This window comes from Cygnus olor, chromosome 10 (assembly GCF_009769625.2).
Source record: "Cygnus olor isolate bCygOlo1 chromosome 10, bCygOlo1.pri.v2, whole genome shotgun sequence".
NCBI lineage: Eukaryota > Metazoa > Chordata > Aves > Anseriformes > Anatidae > Cygnus > Cygnus olor.
This window is the reverse complement of record NC_049178.1, coordinates 9,153,435-9,175,563: the sequence shown is the minus strand read 5'-3', so window position 1 is coordinate 9,175,563 and position 22,129 is coordinate 9,153,435. Positions and strand designations below refer to the sequence as shown.

Below are 22,129 nucleotides of genomic sequence, written 5' to 3'. Positions count from 1 at the left end.
GACCTGCAGTTTTTCAAAGCTGCACCTTCACAAGGAAACATTGCCCTTATCCCAGGCTACATGCAGATGATGGAAGAACGTTGCAAGATGGTGTGTGGTTCTTCTAGCACCACGATAGCTCATCTGCTCTTAATGGCTTTCAGGTCCTTTCTTTCTCCTTTGGGAAAGTGGGTGATGATTTATTAAAGTAAAAAGAATTGGGATTGTCTTAGGCACTTTGAAATCATTATTTCTCTGGGCAAACACGCGCTTCAGCATGCCTGGTATTCTATGAAGTAGAGTTGTTTATATGGTAACAGCAAAAATATGGCCAATGTGGGTTGTATGATCGAGGCAGGAATTGTGTTGTCATGCATGCTTCTTTTGTGAAACAGGTAGCTTTGGTGCTTCGACGGCTACGAGAGCTACAGGTTACTGAAATGACTACAAAACAAGAAAACAAGCGTCCCAGTCCTCGGAAAGTGCCGTCAGATCCTCTGCTGCCTCTAGATGAAGAGGCTGTGGATATGGATTATGGGGAGATGGCAGTAGATGGAGAGCAAGAAGAAGTGGCTGGGGATATGGAGATCTCCTTTCATCTTGATTCAAGTCACAAGACCAGTAGCAGAGTCAACTCTGCTACAAAGCTAGACGATGGGGGACTGAGAAAAAGCAAATCAGGGAAACAGCACGAAAGAGACGGCTTCCGGAAGGCCAAGCAAAAGCTGGGCTTCTCCGCTTCAGAACCAGAACGGATGTTTGTTGAACTGTCCAACAGCAGCTGGTCAGAAATGTCCCCGTGGGTGATTGGCACTAACTATACACTTTACCCTTTGACCCCCGCCATAGAGCAGAGGCTAATTCTTCAATACCTGACTCCCTTAGGGGAGTACCAAGAGGTGAGCATATGAAGGTGGGAGGACTGTGCATGAATTCTCCTGACAAAACTATTGGTGGTATTCTGGGGAAAAGTTTTGAGGACTACTTGTTGATATTTCCTGGTGTGGTTAAGATCCTTTCCTGAGCTGTTGTTGATTTTTCAAGTTGATGAGGTCATTAATTTAAATACCACCTAGCAGGTAATACTCAAAGCTGAACTTAGCAGGTGTGTGGTCTGGTAATTAGAGCATGGCACTGGGAGTTTTATTCCTGGCTTCTGTTAACTTGTAGCGATTGTTTACATGATACAGGATAAGTCGCTTTGTTTGAAATGCATACCTTTTTTTCTGATTACTCTGGGGAAGTTAATAGACTCTAGCATTAAAAATCTGAGGAAACAGTGGGCTTTTGAAATTCTTTCTGAAATGGCTTGTATAACCTCTGCAGTATTTCTCATTAGAAATGGCAGTGCCTGTGCTGTGTAGATGCTTTTGAGAGCTGTTGTTACTTGGACAAAATAGTTGGGCCATGTCAGATTTACCAGAGTGTTTCCTTTTCCCATTTTTTTAAATCATAAGCCTCAATTCAGCGTAAGTCTGCAGACCACCTTTATCTCTGTTTAACCATTTTTAGGTGGTTTAACTTAATTTGAGATGCAACAAAGCAATGCGGTTTGGTTTGCTGTATACGTTGTGTGTGTGCACATGTGTGCCGTGCTTCTGTGAGAACCAAAGAACCCGTTATCCCCCTGATAGCTTGCATGCTGACTGGATCACTTCATGCGCCAGCGGTAATAGGATGTAAAAATGGGAATTAATACCATAAAGCTGTTGCACAAAGAATTATGCAAAGGGTTTTGGTTTGTTGCCCTGCTCTCCTGTTTTTTCTGTTCAGTTGTTGGGTAGTTGTCTTTGCACAGATGGAAAGTGGAACCTATCGCCAGGGTGGTATCTGTGTGGACTTGCCATAGCCGCACTTGAAGATTTCTTGTCTTAAGATTTCCGTGTGGCAGCTGTCATGCACCTTGCTGCAGTCAGCAGATGTATTACAAGAGGTCTGTTAACCTTTATTGCTTCCTATGGATGGAGCTGGTTACCACTGACCTCTCATAACAGGTATCTGCCAGTAGGGGAAAACTGGGGGTTTGAGAGAGTTAAAAAAACAAAAACAAAACAGACCTTGAATTTCCCATGAAACATTCAGCTAGCATCTCGATGTTACTTTTCTCAGCTACTACCCATCTTTATGCAACTGGGATCAAGGGAGCTGATGATGTACTACATTGACTTGAAGCGAACCAATGATGTGCTGCTCACTTTTGAAGCCCTTAAGGTAAATTACATTCATAGCGCAAAAAAAAAGCGTGCTGTCAACACTGGAAAAGCATTGAGTATGTCTGTTGCATGCATGAAAGACAAATGCTCACCTCCTTTAGGCCTGTGTATATCATGGGGTTCCCTGGGGTTGGAATTGGCTTTGACTCAACTGCATCGGGTATTTGTTTTCATAACTCGAGTGTTCCTTTTTTTTAAAGGGGGAGAGATGTTAGTAAAAAGATCTTGTTTGTGGGGGAAGCACCGTTAATTTCCTCTGCCATTTGTGTAACTGAAGATGGTAAAAATTCCTTTTTCGATCGAATGCTTGTGTTACTGCTGCCCTTAGATGGCATTCCTGAGTTGTTACGCTGCCTGTCCTCACAAGGGACGTTTGTCAGGGGTAAGAAGCATAAGCATCTTATTCCCGCAAGCTCCAGCATGACATTTCTGAGCTTAATGTTTGAAATACAGATTGCTCGCACAAGATTATTGTAGGTTATTGCCCCAACGTAAGAAAAAAATACAAAATAACCCTCTTCAATCCAAACCTGCAGTGCAGCAGCACAAGTTAATGGTTTCTGTTTACTCAGATTTTACTGTTTTACTCTTTCACAGTAACTCCTCTGCCTCTGGTATCGCCTCCAGTGTCATCTTTCTCTACCTTTCATTGTCACTTGTCTGCGAATTTATTTCCAAGCAGGAGTGTTCCTACAAAAGGTGTAGGTTTCCTCAACTTGGGGTGCAGTTTACAATGGCTCTTATTTCCTCCTAAGGTGTTGATAATACAGAAAAGTAAAGTGTAGTAGCCTTCAGTCAGCTGCAGACTTCGGTTTTAACAGTAGCCTTTAACTTTGATTTTGCAAAATTCTCCTTGCCAGCAGTATGGTATATACAAAGTGTGAATGCAGACTTGAATATTTCATAGTAAGATAATATTTCGTAGTAATATTTCATAATAATTTCATAGTAAGATAAAAAGTGAGATCCTATAGAAAGAATAGGAAGACTCAGTGGCCCATTGTATAATTTCTGAGTTGATCTGCTTTTCTTGTACTTCTTTTGCAAGATGTGTAAAACTAAGTGATAACTGCCTTCTTTGCCTTATCTTTGTTTATTTCTTGATTATGTTATGAGTAAATAATTCTGAGGAGCATCTAATAACATTCCTTATCTGTAACTGATAACGTGCCAAACATGACATGTGGACTTTAAAGTCAAATTTGTTTTTGTCCAAGAAGCTTTTCTGATTTTGTGTACTGAAGAGGGAACTCTTCAGACCAAAAAAGAGGAGTCGTTGCTTTTGTAACTGCCAACTCAAGTTCACTGAATGAGTAGCAGTTCACAAAGTAAATAAAAGCTCTGTATTCTAAAAGGATTGGATTTTTTTTTTATCTTTTAATCCCGATGTCTGCAGTATCATTCTCCTCTCTGCGCCTGCCATAACATTCATATAGCCACATAGTGAACTGAATAAGGAACAATACGGATTAGAGCTCAGTAGCTCACTTCCCCCACCCACCACCCTGCCAATTACTTTTTAGACCAGTTCAGCATTAATTTAGTTACTTCTTTAATGAATGATAATGCTGGTGCAAGGGAAGGGGCAGCAGTAGAGTGAGGAAGAAGGAAAAGGCTTGGACAGCATAGGTTTGTGATGGATTAGACTCCACTAGAAAGCAAGAACTATATTTAGTGACCAGAGTTCATACAAACCCATACCCCAAATTTGCAGCAGATGATTAGTTGAGGAGAAAGGGTTATTTACTAGTTTCTGTTAGGTCTGCTGATGATCTCAGCACTGTGCAGCTTCTTCAATTCCTGTCTATAGAGTAGAAATTCATATCTTGGCTTCCTTTAAATTGCACCCTGACAAAAAAAAAAAGTCAGTCTCTTCAGTCATTAGTCAAGCAAAACAACTGATTAAACTCATGACATTTGTAATAGGGGTACGTAATTACTTTATAAACCATATAAAGAGAGTTATACATGGGCAAAATATTACATTCTGCAGTTATATATAATGGGAGGAGGGCATAAGCACGCCATGCTTTGTCCACCTTGTTTTTTCTGCAGTCTGCTTTTCTACAGAGGGAATGTAGAATTAATGATGGTTTGAAAAATTCCATTCTAATCTGCTTTGATCTTTCTTTAGCATTTGGCATCATTGCTGCTGCACAACAAGTTTGCGACGGAGTTTGTTGCTCATGGAGGAGTGCAAAAGTTGCTGGAGATTCCTCGTCCTTCCATGGCAGCCACAGGAGTCTCCATGTGCTTATATTATTTGTCTTACAACCAAGATGCCATGGAAAGGGTAAGACATTCTTTTAATATAGCTGCAGTGATTTCAGTTGTTTTGATAGACTTGGTCTTCCTACCTGTGTTCAGACAGTGAATAAGTATCTTCTAGGCTAAAAAGCAAATTTGTATAAAAGATTCTGGTATGTGCAGAAGCAATGGAAAGTGCATAGGTAATTGTGTATTTGAGAGTGTTTTGTTGCAAGGATGTGAGTTTCCATTCCCAGGGAATATAACTGAAGACCTCTGTCTTGTTAGCGTTGTCTCAATACTTCCATTCACGCTTTTCACCCTGTTCTCTTTCCCTCCAAAAAAGGAAGAACTCCCCTTTCTCATTTGTCTTTCCCTTTCCACCTGTTCCAACAGGCTCCTATACTTGGATTGTTTTTCCATCCACAGTCCAAGTGTGGATAGCTTCAATGTGACATGGTGTCTCAGTCAGATTCCAGACAGCAGTGCGATTTCTTTGGTAGTGTTGGCATGCAGCAGAAGACTAATGCAGGTCTGGTCTGCATTATGCAGGGAATCAAGTTAAATGACACCTGTGGCCTGGGCTTATAAATGTTAAAACAGCTGATAATGAAGGCAAGTTCCTCACCTCATATTTTTACTTGGGGGAGAGAAAAAAACATAAAAGGCTCTTCCCGTAAGTTCATTAGTGTTCTTCCAGCAAGGATCTTTTCAGACAGGTTGGTATGGCAGTCCTCCCTTAAGCTTCAGTTTTCCAGGTGCTTTAAATGGTGATTCTCTTTCCTTTTTTCATACTGGCAGCAACACTTGTGTGCTGAGCCAGGTCTAGGAATTGATCCAGTTTATTCTGTAGTTGCGGCCATGCTGAGGGTGTTGGGAGATGAACTTCCAGCTTGTAAGCATTAGTGCTGGCACATGGGAGGATCTTGCTCTAAGATTCATTCAAAGCAATTGCAAAGTTGTACCCTTAAGCCTCCTAAACCTGCTTTAGGAGTGATGGCTTTTGATTCACAGCCTTTCCTTAAGATTGTCTCTCTTTTTTTTCCTAATTCAGTTGAAAGTAGAAGCAGTTAAAGTAGTAATTTCACGTTTCTGCATACTCTGAGTTACTGATGCTGTCTGAATGTTTTGATTTGACTGGCAGTGGTTGTTTAAGGGCCTACCTGTAGGGATTCTGCTGACATTTGTGTTCTGCAGACATGTATGAGTGAGCTCAAAAACCTCTCAGTAATCACAGTTGACAGGGCAGTCTATGGGCTTGTAGTGCATCTCCTTTATGAAGGCAGGAAAGGTGACATGGGTGTAATGTCCCCCCCATCTCTTTCTGCACGTGTCAGAAAGGTGGACCCTGGCCATATGACCTGTTTTGGTGTTTCTCATGAGAAACTCTACGTTCTTTTTTCTTCTGGTTGCACTTGCCGTTTGCATGGTATTTCAAAAGCAAAGCCAGAAACCCTGGCAGGGTGCTGCATGGGGGTTCCTTCTGCTTGACATCCTCAGGCCGGGTCATAAGGCCATGTAGCTGTTTGTAGTGATGTTTGTAGTGATGCTACCACACGTTATCCCCAATATCTGCAGATACCTGGTAGAGCAGATGTGTGTCCGTTCCAGGCATTTGGATTTCAGGGGCATCCAGTTTCAGGTGGCAGTCCCTTGCCACTTGGTCTATGCCAAGCCTCAGTATGAGTGTGTCTAACACCAGCAGAGAGAAGACCAAACAATCTGCTAACTGGGCATAAAAGCAGCTGGTGCCAGTACTTCAGCTCCCTCCACAATCGCTGTCGGCGCTGACCGTGCCAGGGAGTTCCATGTTCCTCATCGTTAGGAGCTAACAAATGTATGTGAAAGTGCAGCTCTGAGCACGTAGTCTGCACATCTCAGAGGCGGAGCTGGTCTCTTCCTCTTCTCAGACAACTTGTCTGCTTCCAGAGAAAGGAAAGGTTTAGACTTGCGTTTATGATCCCTGCTGTTCTTCTAGACTTCGAGCAAACTCTGGTAGCATCAAACTTTGACATAGCGTATGATGCTGTTAGATTTGAAGTATTTTTGTTTCTTCTCTAAAAACTTCTCTTCCTTCTCTGGCTCTAGTGAAGCATTCTGTTTGGATGTTTTGAAATGATATGCAGAGGGACTCTGAAATTACACTGTATGAAGACTGCTGTATTTACTGTTTAGGTCTGGGAACAGACCTACATTGCATCATCATGATCTTTACTAGTCTCACTGAGGCCTTCTTTCACTGGTCTGGAAATGGGGCTTTTGTTTCATGCCTCAGCTATCAGTTACTTCCAGCTAGACTGGGGACATTTGTCCCCTGTTGCTTTGCCTCTCAAACTGTCATTTGTCTCAGACTACTTCTCTCCAACAATCTGTTTGAAGTCCTTCTCAGTAATGTTTTTGTTTGTTTGTTTTTTCTTTATAGGTGTGCATGCACCCCCATAACGTGCTCTCAGATGTGGTGAACTACACCTTATGGCTAATGGAGTGCTCCCACGCCTCAGGCTGCTGCCATGCTACCATGTTCTTCTCCATTTGCTTTTCATTCCGTGCTGTCCTGGAGCTCTTTGACAGGCACGATGGACTTCGTCGTCTTGTTAACCTGGTAAGGCTAGTGGTCTTATGTGCTGAACAGGGTTTTAGTTTCAGGTTTTGCACCCGCTACAGCTAATTAACTGCAGAGAGTTCTGTTTGTTTTGTTTGTTGTTTTAGTTTTTCCTTGTCAGTTCCCAAGAGGTGGGAGAGGTGGGGTGAGTTTTCCGAGTAACAGATGTGAGGATTCTTTTTATTGTTAATAACAAGATCACTGTCCAGAGGCTGACTGCCCTCTGAGAGCTTTTTGGTACAACTCCTGGGTTAAGCAGCGCTCACTCAAACAGCAGTGGCTTAGTGGTGATTCAGATCTTTCTCTGCCTTCCACATGTATGTGTGGTATTGTCGTGCACCCTTTTGGATGCAGATACATCCAGCCTTGCTCCAGGAGAGATACAACTGTATTTGTGCTGTGCTGTGGTACTCATGGTGCCTCACGAGCACAAATTATACTATTTCTGTACAAAAAGTGGTGCCTCTGCATGCTGTGTAGTCACGGTAGCCTGGGTTGGTATTAGCTCAGGGACCTCGCCACAAGCACGTTTTGTGTTGTGTAACACAATGCCTAATGGTGCCTCTAGATTTTTACTCATGTAACTGCTGGATTTCTTCATAGATAGCGAGGGAGGAGGAATGGTTCTTTTTAGACTTAATTATTATCCAAGCAAATAGCTGACTGAACAGAAGGGCTTTCATCAGTTCTCTGAGAGTGTGTTTGTGTATCTTTTGTGGCAAAGAGAGCTTGGGTTTGGTACAATTACAGCTGAGAATTGTAGGTGCTATTTTTCTGAAGTGTGGGCTGATGAACCTTTTTCTTCTTTCTCTTTCCACCCAACTTCTTTCTGAAGATAAGTACTCTTGAAATCTTAAACCTGGAAGACCAAGGAGCTCTGTTGAGTGATGATGAGATCTTTGCCAGTCGCCAGACTGGGAAACATACCTGCATGGCCTTGCGTCGGTACTTTGAGGCTCACCTTGCTATCAAGCTTGAACAGGTGAAGCAGTCACTCCAGCGCACTGAAGGTGGCATTCTGGTACATCCACAGCCCCCCTACAAGGTGAGCAGCATGTTGCAACCTTTTAGCGTGGACAATATCTGTACAGAGAAGTGGATAATACTGAAAAACTTGGGAATTAATTTGGTAGTGACAAATAAAATGTCTTTTGGACACCATGGTCTTTTAGGAACGACCTGGGAGGTACTGGTGTTGTCTGTGACTTTGTTTTTCAATCTTTTCTCTGAAAAATTATTTATTTATTTTAAACTGAATTTTATGGCTGCTTGTTCTGACGGAGTACATTCATTTGTGGTTCCTGGTTTCAATCGCGATGGTTTTCCAGAAGAGCTGAAATGAGAAAACGTGGTTTTTGGCTTCTGCAAAAATCACTTATATTTTCAGTAATTAAAAAAATGTGTTTAAGCTGTTGATGTTTTGATTAGAAGAGTATTTTAAAGTTGAAAGGCAAGCTTGTTTGGAATTTACTTTTTTCTTCATTATCTCTTGTAGTCCGAACTTAGAAACTGTAAATGAGTGTTTTTTCAGCCTTTTTAATACTTTAGCATAAATTTCTTTTGAATTATGGTCTAGTAGCTTAAAAACAGATTAATAACAGAATTAAAAACAGAAAATTAATTAATAACAGAATTAAAAATAGAATTTTAGGGTAACTTCTTAAATTGGTCTAAGCTTTCTAGGACTGCAGAGAAACTTAAAGGGTATTAAAGGGTATTGTTCTTAAGCTTATTGCATATTATCATGGCAATTGCTGTTTTTTTTGTATTTGGAGAATAAAACAAAGTAAATAATAAATCTGCAAGAAACAGTGATGGCTTCAGCTTAGGTGTGGATGCAGTTTTCAGTTAAATCCCAGCAGTGAAGGTTTTGATGTGCAAGTTTGTAACCCTTGTGATACCTTTCTAATGCTTCCAACTCCTTCCTTGGCAGGCCTGTTCCTATACTCATGAGCAGATTGTAGAGATGATGGAGTTCTTGATTGAGTATGGTCCAGCACAACTCTACTGGGAGCCAGCAGAGGTTTTTCTCAAGTTGTCTTGCGTCCAGCTCATGCTTCAGCTCATTTCAATAGCATGCAACTGGAAGACATACTATGCAAGGTAAGCTGCTTGCTGTAGTATTTTATTTCTTTAGTGCAGTAAACTGTGATTTTTGGACAGGACGGCCATTAACTTTCTAAACTTCCTTTTTTTCTTAAAGCATCTAAGGCAGGCACCTATTGGTAGTAGGGGCCTGCGCTTTGGTTACACAGCGCTTATGAAAGTTAACACTGGAGACAGCAGGACTAAAATCTTGCGGAGGAGGGCGGATGAGAATTCTGAAGAACCAAAATGGCTCAGGCCTTTGATTTCTGACAATTCAGCATCATAGTAGAGCTTAGTCACAATTCTGTGCTACTTTTCTTTGTTATTTGTTTACCTTTTTATTAGAGACTAGAAAAGCTTTTAAGAGGGTGAAATCAAGCTGTATTTTCCTTCTGGAGAATCAGGGGAATGTCTATTTGGATGTAGTAAATTTAGCTGACTTTGAGAGGATGTTGTCTATCACCTTTGTTCATTCATTGGTACTTGAAATTTACTGATTAGGTACAACTGTGCAAAGGAGTTGTGAATACATGAGCCAATATTTGAGAGAGGGGAAAAAAGTCTGAAGGTGATCTCAAGCAAAGCACAGTAATGGTGTCCCTAGATGATAACACCACCAGCTCTTAAACACAGCGTGTTTGTAGAGAGGCTTACCTTGAGATACTACTTCTCAGTTTCTCCTGTCCTAGCCACAGACGTGCTCTGGGGGCACCGTGATGTTGTGCTGTTTCTGTGGCACATCCTTCCCCGCCCCAATCCAAACCCAACAATTTGCAGCATCCTTACCCTTACAAAAGAAAGGGAACTGCACCAAGCTCTGATAAGTAAGGATACCATTAGGATCCTGTCCCCAGTATAGAGAGAGAATGGGTGCAAAATTCCAGCCTCTGCTTATCCTGATCAGCATCTGCTCCCAGGAGTGAAAGCGTAGTCCTCTCTAGAGACACTCTCGCTGGTGAGTCACGGTCTGCTATGGCTAGTTGTCATCAGCTTATTCTTGTCACCAGGGCTCCCTCCTCCTTATTTCTGCTGCATACAGGAGCTCCTTGCCTAGCTTAACTTGAAAGCCTTAGAAATCTGTTTTGCTTGTGCGTTCCCCGCCTCCGTCTCTCTCTCAGGTTGCATTCTCCTGGGTAGTTTCTCTTCTCCTGTTTCTTATTTTCTGCATCTGTTTCCTAATTGCTGTCTGGGTTAACTCCTGCCTCTCCTTACAAACCTTGCCCCCCTTTTCTTGCATTGTTCTGCTCTTCCACCTCATGTTCAACAGTTCTCTTCATTTTCCACACACCTCTCTCTCTCTTAATCTGGCGCCTAAGTTGATGCCTTTTTCCCTGTCACGATTGTCTGTTTTACTGCTAAAGTTTCCCTTTGTTTCAGAAAAAACTTCCTTTCTACTTGATTGGCAACAAACTGTTTTAGAGAGGAATGTTTTCTGACTGAGATACAGAGTTAAGTTAGATTGAGAAACTTAATTTAGAATGCTTTTGTGGATAAGTGTTAGGAATCTTATTCCTGTAAATTCAAAATGACAGTGCTTTTAGGAGCCTGTGGGCAGGGTGGGATGCATGGTGGCAAACTGCAGGAGACAGTGTGCATAGTTACAGTATGTGAGCACTGCCTTCTGTGAGGACCAGCCCTTTAAGAGAGGAACACCCTAACATCAGAAGGCATTATCAAAAACATGAGATGTGACCAGTTTTGTTTGTTGGACTGGGGTAGAACGAATACTGTTTTATGCTGTTGAAACAACTCTCGTTATACCTCTAAGAAGTTCTTTTGTTACTGACTTTCAGGAATGACACTGTACGCTATGCTTTGGATGTACTAGCCATCCTGACGGTGGTTCCTAAAATCCAGCTGCAGCTGGCAGAACCTGTGGATGTGTTAGATGAGGCTGGATCTACTGTTTCCACCGTGGGTAAGCTCAATATGGTCCTGATGACTTACTCTTATCAGTTGGCCTCTGCTATGTGTTTTCTTCAGCTGTTGCTCATCTACAGTGAGACAAGGGTTAAAATAATTCATGTATTCAGAGCTATCGTTAGGGATGCAAATAAATGGGAGAGCAGACTGTGGTTAGAATTGTCATGATTAGCACTGTGGTTGGATTACAAATTTGAAGGCACGGTCTTTGACTCACGCTTGTATTCAAGAGCTCATTAAATACAGATGCAAGAAAATTTGCTTTTGTAATGGGACTATAAGGTTCCCTCAGCTTCCTAGAAATATAGGACTCCTGAGGATATTGCATTTGGGAATAATGTGAGAAGAACAATTACTGCTATATATTTGTTTGAGTTATGCTCTAATTGGCTACCTTCAGATTCAGTACATGAATGAATGAGATGAGATTTTTTTTGGACAAAATAGCTGCTTTTTTTTTTTTTGAGAGTGGGTTTGAGCTTCTGAAGTGGACATGAAACCTTAATTTCATTTGGAACTCTGTCTGGAGGGGAAAAAAGATACCAAGTTTCATTTTTCCTTGACTCATTTAGGAAGCAGTGATGCAATTTCCTCCCTCCCCCCCCCTTCATAACAAGGTTATGAAGGTTTCATCCCCTCCATTTCCACTTTGATATTTATACAAGAGAGTTGTTTCCTGTGATCAGAAGTTAGAGGCATGCCCCTGCATCATCTCTGTGCCAGGTATCTTAAAGATTGCAATCCTGGGTCATGCCTGATCTCTGAAAGATTGGCTGCCTACTCACTGATGAGGTGGAGGAGCATCAATGTAGAAAAATATTTTGTCAGGGAGGCAGAGGAATGTGTCTTAGGCTAGTTAGAAAAAATGAACTTCAAAAATTCCCGTAACGAAGAGGAATTACGTATTTCTCCCAGTTATCTGGAAGGCTCTGTTACTTGTCTGATTAAACTATGTGAGATGCACTTGGAGTATTAAAGAAATTATTTCATTCCCTCACTAGGTATTAGTATCATCCTTGGAGTTGCCGAGGGTGAATTTTTCATCCACGATGCCGAGATTCAGAAATCAGCCCTTCAGATCATCATCAATTGTGTATGTGGCCCAGACAACCGGATCTCCAGTATTGGCAAATTCATCTCCGGAACTCCTCGGCGAAAGCTTCCTCAGGCCCCCAAGAGCAGTGAGCACACATTAGCTAAGATGTGGAATGTGGTACAGTCCAACAATGGCATCAAAGTGCTGCTGTCATTGCTGTCTATAAAGATGCCGATCACAGACGCAGATCAGATCCGAGCGTTAGCCTGCAAAGCCTTGGTGGGGCTCTCACGCAGCAGTACTGTCCGGCAGATTATCAGCAAGCTCCCCCTCTTCAGCAGCTGTCAAATTCAGCAGCTGATGAAAGAGCCGGTGCTTCAGGACAAGCGCAGCGAGCATGTGAAGTTCTGCAAATATGCTGCTGAGCTGATAGAGCGTGTCTCGGGGAAGCCCTTGCTGATTGGCACAGATGTCTCCCTGGCTCGGTTGCAGAAAGCGGATGTGGTGGCTCAGTCAAGGATCACGTTTCCTGAGAAGGAGCTGCTGCTCCTGATTCGGAACCATCTCATCTCTAAGGGCCTAGGAGAAACTGCATCTGTACTTACTAAAGAGGCTGACCTACCCATGACTGCAGCATCTCATTCATCTGCCTTCACCCCTGTTGCGGCTGCTGCCTCTCCTGTGGCCCTGCCTCGCACTCCTCGCATAGCTAATGGCATCTCAGCCCGGTTGAGTAGCCACACTTCTGTAGGTTCCCCTGCCACCTCTGTCCATGCTCAGGCAAGGCCGTCTGCATCCCAAGGTCCACTTGCCCTTCCAGGCCCTTCTTATGCCAGCAACTCTCCTCTGATTGGCAGGATTAGCTTTGTCAGGGAGAGACCATCTCCCTGCAACGGCAGAAAAATCAGAGTGTTGCGACAAAAATCGGACCATGGCGCCTACAGCCAGAGCCCAGCTATCAAAAAGCAGCTGGACAGACACCTTCCTTCCCCACCCACGCTGGACAGTATAATCACAGAGTACCTTAGGGAGCAGCATGCCCGCTGCAAGAACCCTGTTGCCACCTGTCCCCCTTTCTCTCTCTTTACTCCCCACCAGTGTCCTGAGCCAAAACAGAGGCGCCAAGCGCCAACTAACTTTACCTCACGGCTGACCCGCAGGGCAGCCTTTCCGAAGTACGGAGGGGTGGATGGTGGCTGCTTTGATAGACACCTTATATTTAGCAGGTAAGGAAGAAAAACGTTTCTTGCTCCCTCTCAGGGTGTGCCCTGTGCCAAAAAGCCTTGACTGGATTCAGGCTACGGTGTCCCACAGTGGAGTCTCCTTGGACAGACAAGTGTTTTAATTCAACAGTGGCAATTGGGGAGCTTTGAAAAGCAATTCCAGAAGTTGTTCTGTTTCTCGTGTTCTTAGTACTGACCCTTAGCACATAAAGTACGCTCTATTTTCAGTGTCACGTTAATTCATTGGCAGCATTGGCTAATGAAGCTCATACTTCTGTTCTCCTCTGGAAGGTAAGTATGTAATGCCAGCTTTAAAAGAGAGCGTAGCATAGCCTTGAGGTTGGTTTGCTGACAGATCCAGGCCTACCGACAGATGGAGGACAGCGGAATACATATTTTTCATCGTGCAGCTTAATTTTCAGCACAGCAAGTTGCTAGCCTTTTTATGTGGCCTTTCTTTGCTGAGGTTAAATTGGAAGATGATACTAAGTTTACAAAAAATAATTTTCCAGATGACAGCGTTTTCAGGTTTTCCATCAATCCAGCTTTGAAGATGGACTCCAAGTGCTTCAACTTAATGATGTGCTGTAATAGAAGTACCTAATCATGCAAGACAAACCCTGAAATGTTGTAGACACGGCTGTCACATAATCACTTGAGCAGTAGCCTTATAATTGATACTTGGCTTGTCTGAGATGAAAGCTACAACTTTTTACCTATGTGATCTTTAAGGACTGGTTTTAATGTTGTCACACAGTAGTTCAGTTTTGCTTTCCTGCTCTCTTTTGGGTGACCCTTTTTTTTCTACCTTCTCTAGGTTCCGTCCAATTTCTGTGTTCCGGGAAGCAAATGAGGATGAGAGTGGCTTTACCTGTTGCGCGTTTTCTGCACGGGAACGATTCTTAATGTTGGGTACTTGCACAGGGCAGTTGAAACTCTACAATGTATTTAGTGGACAGGAAGAGGCTAGTTACAACTGCCATAACTCTGCTATCACGCACCTTGAGCCATCCAGGGTAAGTAATCAAAGACCTGTGCTGAGTTTTAGAAGTTCTTGTAGACTAAAGCCTGGTATATTTTGGGTCTGTCTGGCTATGTAGATCTAAAGTGCACCTACTGGCTGGCCTCTAATGCCTGTCGTGAAAGTACTTGTAGCAGTTACGTACTGCCTTTCTGAGTTCTGTGTAGTTTTTTCTTCCCAAAATGATAGAGAAGATGCAGGGGCTGTGTGTTTTCATAAATAATGAATGTGTGTGTCTGTAAGTGGTAAAATGCTTAAAGTGGCTACATTTAAGAGAGCTGTGAGATATAATACTAGAGTTTATATAACAATTCTTTGTTGGAGAAAAGTCTTGTGGGAGATGATTCTAGGAAGAAACGAGAAAGTAACCCATTTACAAGCAGAATAAACTCTACTCACAGTGCATCAAAGTTCAGGCAGGGGTTATCCTGCTTTTATCTGCTATTAACATCATAGATTGTTCCATTGTTACGTTTTTATTCATCTGTGTAGCATAAAGAGCCCTTGGCATAACATCAAATACTGAGACATCCTCATAGAAGTAGTTTATCAAGCAGAAGACCTGCAGTAGTTCCTAAATTAATTTTGTAAGCCTAAATTTAAGTGTATGGGTAAAATAACCTCTGTCTTCCCCGGCATTTTTTCCTTCCTCCTCCTCCACTCCCATCTGGAAATACAGGATGGATCTTTATTGCTGACATCTGCTACATGGAGCCAACCTCTGTCTGCGTTGTGGGGAATGAAGTCTGTCTTTGATATGAAGTAGGTGTACTCTGATCTGTGGGGGTATATTGCAGTTAGAAGAAACATTCAACATATGCAGAATTCCTAAGAACAAACTCTGAAAGAAAGGACAGCACAGCTCCCACAATGCCTGTGATGAAAAAATAAAATATGCTCCTTTTCTTGTTTAGTATCTTCCCTGTTTTATTGAGTACAGACACCGTAGCAAAATTTTACCTACCAAAAGTGCTATTTGATGCAAGATAGATGAGTAAAATCACTGTTGTTCCTGAAGAGAAATATGTTTGTAGTTTTATTCTCATGTTAGTAAACTACCTTGACAATCTTTTTGTAGATAGTTACAGAATTTTATAATACGTTGATTTGCATGCTGAAATTTTTAGACCTGGATATCCCAAAGGAAGCTATGTCAAATTGAGTTCAGCATTTACAAATGTTTTTTTCATCAAAAGTGGGCAGGAGGTTCTTCCCTTTTAAAAAAGCTTTGTTTGTCATTTATCTTGGTTATAAGCAACAGTTTTGCTGTGACCTGTGTAGGTCAGCTAGAGAGTGTTCTCCATGATAAAGTTTAACATGCCATTCCACGTACATGTGTTCGAATGTCCATGTAGCCATTTATAGGTCACTCCTACAAGTAGCGTTATGTTTATGGCACACCCTGTTGCGGTAGTAATTTGGTTACAAGTCTAATAACTTGCTTCTTGTGGTTTTTAACTGGTCTATTGTAAAGGCTGTGTGTCTGAGATAGATACTTCCCTACAAATGCCAGTGGAGCATGGTGGCACGCCATGGTCAATGGTGAAGGGAAGTCTTTTCTAGACTTCGGTTTTCGGCATTGTTGGAACCTCTGCTGAAGGTGCTGTTTAGTTCACACAAGCGGCTTGAATCTGCAGTTCCTTGACTTCCTTACTGACTCTATCTACAGGCATTCCTTCCCTGATGACCACTACGTGGAGTTCAGCAAGCACTCTCAGGATAGGGTCATTGGCACAAAAGGAGACATCGCCCATGTAAGTTCCATTAAAAGTCATGGCTGTGAAACTGTGACAAGAATATAATTATTCACAGAATATTTACTAACGGATCGGGGTGCTATGATGCACAGAGTGTAACGGGTGAGCAAAGAGGCTTTAGAGAAAAAGCTTTGGAAGTATCAAATAACACTTCTCCGTGTGTTTAAGGGTATAAACTTGACCATTCCAAATCATCTGTAGCACAAAAAATGTGCAGTGCGTTGATTATCTGGTTATACTGGGCAACAGAAATCTGCTTTCTCTTCATTTAAGAGAAGTTATGCCAGACTCTTTTTTTTTCACCCTAAAGTTGACTCCTTTGCCTGATTTTTCATTAATAGTAATAAAAATAAATAAATAAAAATCTAGCAGTAGCTCAATCAACAGCCGTGGAAAATGGTTTACTAAGTGTCCTTATTCTTCTCTTTCCCCCAGTAATCTACAGCTTACTTATGGGTGTCGCAAGTTTAATTTTACCAATCTAATTTCATAGAATACTGCAGTATTTTGTATGAATACCTGCAAATTTGACAGACACAGGCTTCAGAGTGATTCTGCTCCTCAGTGCTAATTTGCATTCATTAGAGGCACTGTCTTTTGAAAAAGTATTTGCATAAAAATACTGTCATGAAACATAAAATCATAAATAATTTGAATAAGTTATTTATTGCTCTTGATTTTTGGATGTATTTTGCATTTAAGCAAACCATGCGTTCCTTCCCAGTTTTTTTAATTTTATCTGGAAGTCAGATCCGTTTGTGCATTGTGTTTGTCTGATAAGCAGATTGCTTTCCAATATTGAAGAATTTTTTTCTTCTCTGAGTTTGAAAGAGGGCTGGGCTCTTCAGGGTGTTACAGATCAAATGTATCTGAGATGGTCATAAACCCTTTGTACTTGGTAAAGCCTTTTTTATTTTCCAAGTCTTCTTTAAAGCTTTTTACAGTTTACTGGGGCAAAGCATAGAAAGTTGTCCTTCAGTGTAAATACCAGAAATTTTAACTCCTTTTCTGTAGATATGGCTATGACCCCTTCCCCCCCCCCCCCCCCCCCCCCCCAGTCCCTTGTGCTTTGGGGTTTTGATATTTTTATAATACCATCCGCTCTGAAAGCAGTTGAATTTCTGAAACAGGCTCTGGCTAAGCGGTACCTTTTGTCTGCAGCTTTCTGCCCCACTTTTTGTAATGGGGTTAATTTCTTTGGAACTAATCCTGGTCGTGTTAAATATATTGGCAAGCCTGCAGTAAGTTAAGTACTGGCCAAATCATGTTGTGAGACTTGGTACCAGCTGTGAAGAACTATTAGAGTAGCAGAGGAAGTGTTACCTTCATAATGCTCTTGCTTGAAATGATAAAGCAAAATGGGGCTGGGGGGATTCTGGAAACAATCTATAATATGGGATGTTCTTAGGCACAGGTACATTACAAATTGTGACTAATCTTTCTTTTTCTTTTTAATCTAAAAGATCTATGATATTCAGACTGGCAACAAGCTATTGACTCTGTTTAACCCAGATCTTGCCAACAACTACAAGAAGAACTGTGCCACGTTTAACCCCACAGATGACCTTGTCCTAAATGATGGTGTCCTCTGGGATGTCAGATCAGCACAAGCCATCCACAAGTTTGATAAATTCAACATGACCATCAGTGGAGTTTTCCATCCCAATGGGCTAGAGGTCATAGTCAACACAGAAATTGTATCCTTTGGCCACAGTGGTAACGTGCTGAGAGGTCAAGAATTTGCATTGAAAACCAAGTAGCTGTTTGAAGTTGTATAAATGGTCTGCTGTGTTACAAATTATGAACAGTAACAATAGCTTTTGTCTTTGAATGGAGTAAGTGGGAACTGTCAGACAACTAGCTAATTTAAATCTAGACTGCCTCTGCCTCTGATTTTGGCCTAGTGGAAATACTTGAGAGATTTTTTTTTTCCTAATGCACATGGTGGTATCTCTGCTCTCTTCCGCTCCCTTACCAAGATCTACCATGAAGCTACTGCAGTAACATCTGATAAGTGGGAATTACATTTTGAGTAACAGCTCTTTGGGTTTGAATATGTTGAAGAGATCATGGTGGTAGAATCTGACACTGTCATATTTGCAAGAGGGTGGGAATGATGTTTCTTGAAAGCAATTAATCAGTTGTTCAGCACTGTGTTGAAACAAACTTTCAATAGTCTGTTGCTCCTTACCCTGGATTTCTTCAGTGGGACCTCCGAACTTTCCACTTGTTACACACGGTACCTGCTCTGGATCAGTGTCGTGTGGTCTTCAACTACACTGGTACAGTTATGTATGGAGGTAAGATTTCTCAGTCTTAATTGCTCTTCTTGGACATGTCTGGGTGGTGATAAGTAGGTATTTGTTCAGTGAAATTGGAAGCTTCAAAATCTGTCTAGCTGCAGGCCTTTCTGGCATATGTGAACTGGATTTCCACCCCCTCCCCTCCAGAAGTTTATGCTATATGTATTGCTGACAAAGACAATTTTCTCTAACATCAGCGATATCAAAACTCATTTGTGAGATTAAAAATCAACCTTTTGAGAAAGAAAATGTGTTTAACAGTAGACCTGATGATGCTTGAGAAAGTAATTTTATCCTCAATGTTTAAGCTTCAGTGATCACCACTAGTAATAAAGGCAGCTCTAGAAGAGTAGATATTAAATAGGTCTTGCCAAGCTATTAAATATGAAGAAAATTCATGTCAAGAGTTTGATTTGATCTTAAGTTCACTAAAGGTAATGACAAGTGGAAGGTGGGTTGGTAGAATAATCTTTCCTTGTATCAGCTATGTTGCAGGCAGATGATGAAGATGACCTTTTGGAGGAGAGAATGAGAAGTCCCTTTGGCTCTTCTTTCAGGACATTCAATGCGACCGATTATAAACCTATAGGTAAGAGTAAAAGAGGAGCAAATAGCCTGGTCTGGAGGTTTGAAGCTTTATTGAAAGTTCTTAGTAACACTTACTTCTTCCTCCTCTCTGCATATGTGACAAAACAATTTTTGCTATGATATGTTCTGATCAAAACATGAATGTCGGGTTTAATGCTGAAATAGGTTCAAGTATCATCTGTTCACTGTGTGAACTTTGTTACTTGCTACCATTCAGCAGTTCTGGCTTTATCTTCCTTTCTTTTTTCCAAGCAGGACGTAATCTGAGGTAGTAGGTCATTTGGTCAAGACGTCATTGCTTGTAATTTCAGGAAGGACCTTTTTTTTATTTTCATCTTATTTTTCTTTTCCTTCCAGTGTTTCCCCATGCTGGTAGTCCAAAATGTCAGTTTGGCCTTGAGCTTGCAGAGCTTCTGCAGCTATGCTAATGACTGCTATAGACATAAATGTGGCTTTTGCTGTTGAAAGGAGGTACAGCTCGTAACTCAGTCCTCTGGTTGCCACCTGTCTTGGAAGATTATCTGTTATTTACTGTGTGTAGGGAAGTCAGTACATCTATTACCAATGGAGGAGGCACTGTGGAGACCAGATTAAGAAATTACCTTTTTTTTTTTTTGTCTCCAACACTTCTGTTCTTTATTACAGGTTGAGTTGTTACAAAAGTCCATTTCACTCAGATAGTTATCTGCTTTTAGATATATATGATTAGATCTTGTCTTCTAGCAAGCATTAAGTAATATGCAATTAACCACTGAGTTCATTTTATGATGTTTTCCAGCTACCATAGATGTAAAGCGGAATATCTTTGATTTGTGCACAGACAGCAAAGACTGCTATCTGGCTGTCATTGAGGTAAAGGAGCTAACTGTGATCTGTGTGCTATGCTTTTTTCCTTCTTTTTAAAACCTTTTTAAAACCTTTGGAACTGATGATTCTGGAATTCCTACTGTTAAATTTGCATACTAAGTGGTGGTGCTGTTTTGATGGTGTTAAAGGTGCTGTTCAATTCATTTGTCCGTCCACAGTTTACGCTTAAAAGCTATCTTTTTGTGCCTCTGATTCCTTGAACTTCCAAACACGTACACTTCTCTTCTTCAAACGCTTCCCACTTTAAAATCACTGTGCAGTGGCTTTGCTACTCAGAAACACAGAAATGCGTTTTTTGCTATTTATATGAATAATTTCCTATTAAAATTTGCACTACATCAAATACCTGGAAAATGCTGTCTACCTTGGACTTCCCATGGAGCTTTTCTGTGGATCTCTTTCTATTCCTTTCTCACTTATTTTCCTAGCAAAATCCCAGAAGTCTAAGAACTTGAAGCAGAAATTACTAAGTGAAACTTTTTGTTTGTTGAGGGGGGAGGAGAAGTCACATTCAAGTAATGGATCCAGTCCTTTGCTCTTTAATATGTTGTCAGTACTCAGTTTCCTGAACTGGCTATATATATGTGGCCAACGGGGTCATCAGACTGCTGTCTTCTGTGACTTTTTGTTTGGCAGTTTTTAGTCTTCTTTCAAGGCATACGGTTCAGTGATATGGTAGGGAGGCACATATGAAAAGAAGTGTTGTGCAGTTAGGGGAGGACTAACCCACAGTGTGTTCAGGATCCAATAAGGGTTTTATTAAGTCTATGTGTAAGAGCACAACTCATGGATGACAGAAGCAGAAAGTAGATATTTACGACACTCCTTAGCTAGTCCTTGAAAATGAAAAGACTGTCTTTTAGTGCTAATTGTATAGCTGCTAGTAAATGGGAGGGAAGGATTTTAGTCATGTTTCTGTAGTTGAAATCAGATATAGCATTGAATATGCATGCAAAACTGAATGCCTGGGACTAACTGTGTGGGCGTTTCCCCTTCAGAATCAAGGGAGCATGGATACCATGAACATGGATACAGTTTGCAGACTGTATGAAGTGGGCAGGCAGCGTTTGGCAGAAGATGAAGAGGATGAAGAAGAAGATCAGGTGAGAAGCATGGCATTAACCTGCTTGCTTAAGAATAGCTGTTATGCAAATATGTGAGGCCACAGGTGTTCAGTTATGACCCATAAGCTACAAATGCCTCATTTGGTCTCATCTATTGATGAGACAGATCACTTTACTTTCAGTTTAAACTAAGACTGTCAGTATTGGACCTGTGTGTACAGTAACGTTGTGCACTGCAAACTGATTTGGTAACTTATAGTGTATTAATTTCCAGAAGTGTTTTAATCTTGATCAGAAACTTTGCTGTTTGTTCTTTTTGTTTTTAAAATATTCTGACATGCAGTACTGACAATAATGTTTGAGGTTTTCCTTTTTTCAGTTTAAGTATGCCCAAGTCTTGTAGTTGGGCCTAACATCTCACCAGTTTCCAGGTGAGACACAGCATGTGACCAGTGCAATGAAACTGCACAGTTTTTCTACACAGCAGAATGTCTTAGAAATTCTGAAGAAAGCAGTAGGTTTCCATTGGGATGTGATGGTTTTCCTTCTCAGATCAGCCATATGAACTCTGACAACCTGACAAAAGAGCTAAGAACTGCACTAAGTGCTCCTCAGGGTGCAGTTGGTGGAATACAGAACAGCACAGAATACTTATTACAATACAATGAGAATTAAGGACAAATTTGTAGCTTTTTGGGGATCAGGTGTTTTTTGAACAGGCAAAGGCTTTATGCTTCAATTTCTCAAAGATTTATAATCCATTATTCTCTGCTCTTTGGTGTCTGCATTCTAGTAAATTGCCAAGGCAGTTGACTCTGGGGCAGACGTTCTGCAGCGGAGTGGGGAATTGTGGCATGCAAGGGGTTTCCTGCATTTGGGGCAGCTGAGGGAGGCAGTGGAACTCAGTGGATGGGGGAAAGGAAGGCTGTAGATGTGGTCTACCTAGACTTCGGTAAGGCTGTTGACATCATTTCACACAGCGTTCTCCTGGAGAAGCTGGCTGCTCAAGGTTTGGATGGGTTTGCGCTTTGTTGGGATAAAAACTGGCTGGGTGGCCAGATCCAAAGAGTTGTGGTGAATGGAGCTAAACGCAGTTGGAGGCCAGTCACTAGTGGGCACCCCCAGGGCTCAGTACCGGGGCCGGTTCTCTTCAACATCTTCATCAATGATCTGGACGAGGGGATTGAGTGCTCCCTCGATAAGTTCACAGACGACACC

The 22,129-nt window shown here is 41.6% G+C and overlaps 1 protein-coding gene across 5 annotated transcripts in view; it reads left to right on the top strand.

Annotated features, from left to right (window-relative positions):
• Window positions 1–22,129, top strand: part of DCAF1 (DDB1 and CUL4 associated factor 1) — a 57,712-nt gene that overhangs the window by 18,256 nt on the left and 17,327 nt on the right. For all 5 annotated transcript variants that reach the window (XR_005822908.1, XM_040568441.1, XM_040568440.1 and 2 more), the window contains exons 7-22: window positions 375–878; window positions 2,089–2,190; window positions 4,327–4,485; window positions 6,862–7,041; window positions 7,877–8,086; window positions 8,975–9,144; window positions 10,923–11,047; window positions 12,054–13,314; window positions 14,129–14,327; window positions 15,012–15,094; window positions 16,002–16,086; window positions 17,553–17,786; window positions 18,296–18,389; window positions 18,877–18,981; window positions 19,759–19,832; window positions 20,846–20,950. Coding sequence is in view for 4 of the 5 variants with exons in the window: in XM_040568441.1 (XP_040424375.1) it covers window positions 375–878; window positions 2,089–2,190; window positions 4,327–4,485; window positions 6,862–7,041; window positions 7,877–8,086; window positions 8,975–9,144; window positions 10,923–11,047; window positions 12,054–13,314; window positions 14,129–14,327; window positions 15,012–15,094; window positions 16,002–16,086; window positions 17,553–17,786; window positions 18,296–18,389; window positions 18,877–18,981; window positions 19,759–19,832; window positions 20,846–20,950 (3,690 nt within the window). In the remaining variant the exon portion in view is untranslated. The remainder of the gene's footprint in view (window positions 1–374; window positions 879–2,088; window positions 2,191–4,326; window positions 4,486–6,861; window positions 7,042–7,876; window positions 8,087–8,974; window positions 9,145–10,922; window positions 11,048–12,053; window positions 13,315–14,128; window positions 14,328–15,011; window positions 15,095–16,001; window positions 16,087–17,552; window positions 17,787–18,295; window positions 18,390–18,876; window positions 18,982–19,758; window positions 19,833–20,845; window positions 20,951–22,129) is intronic.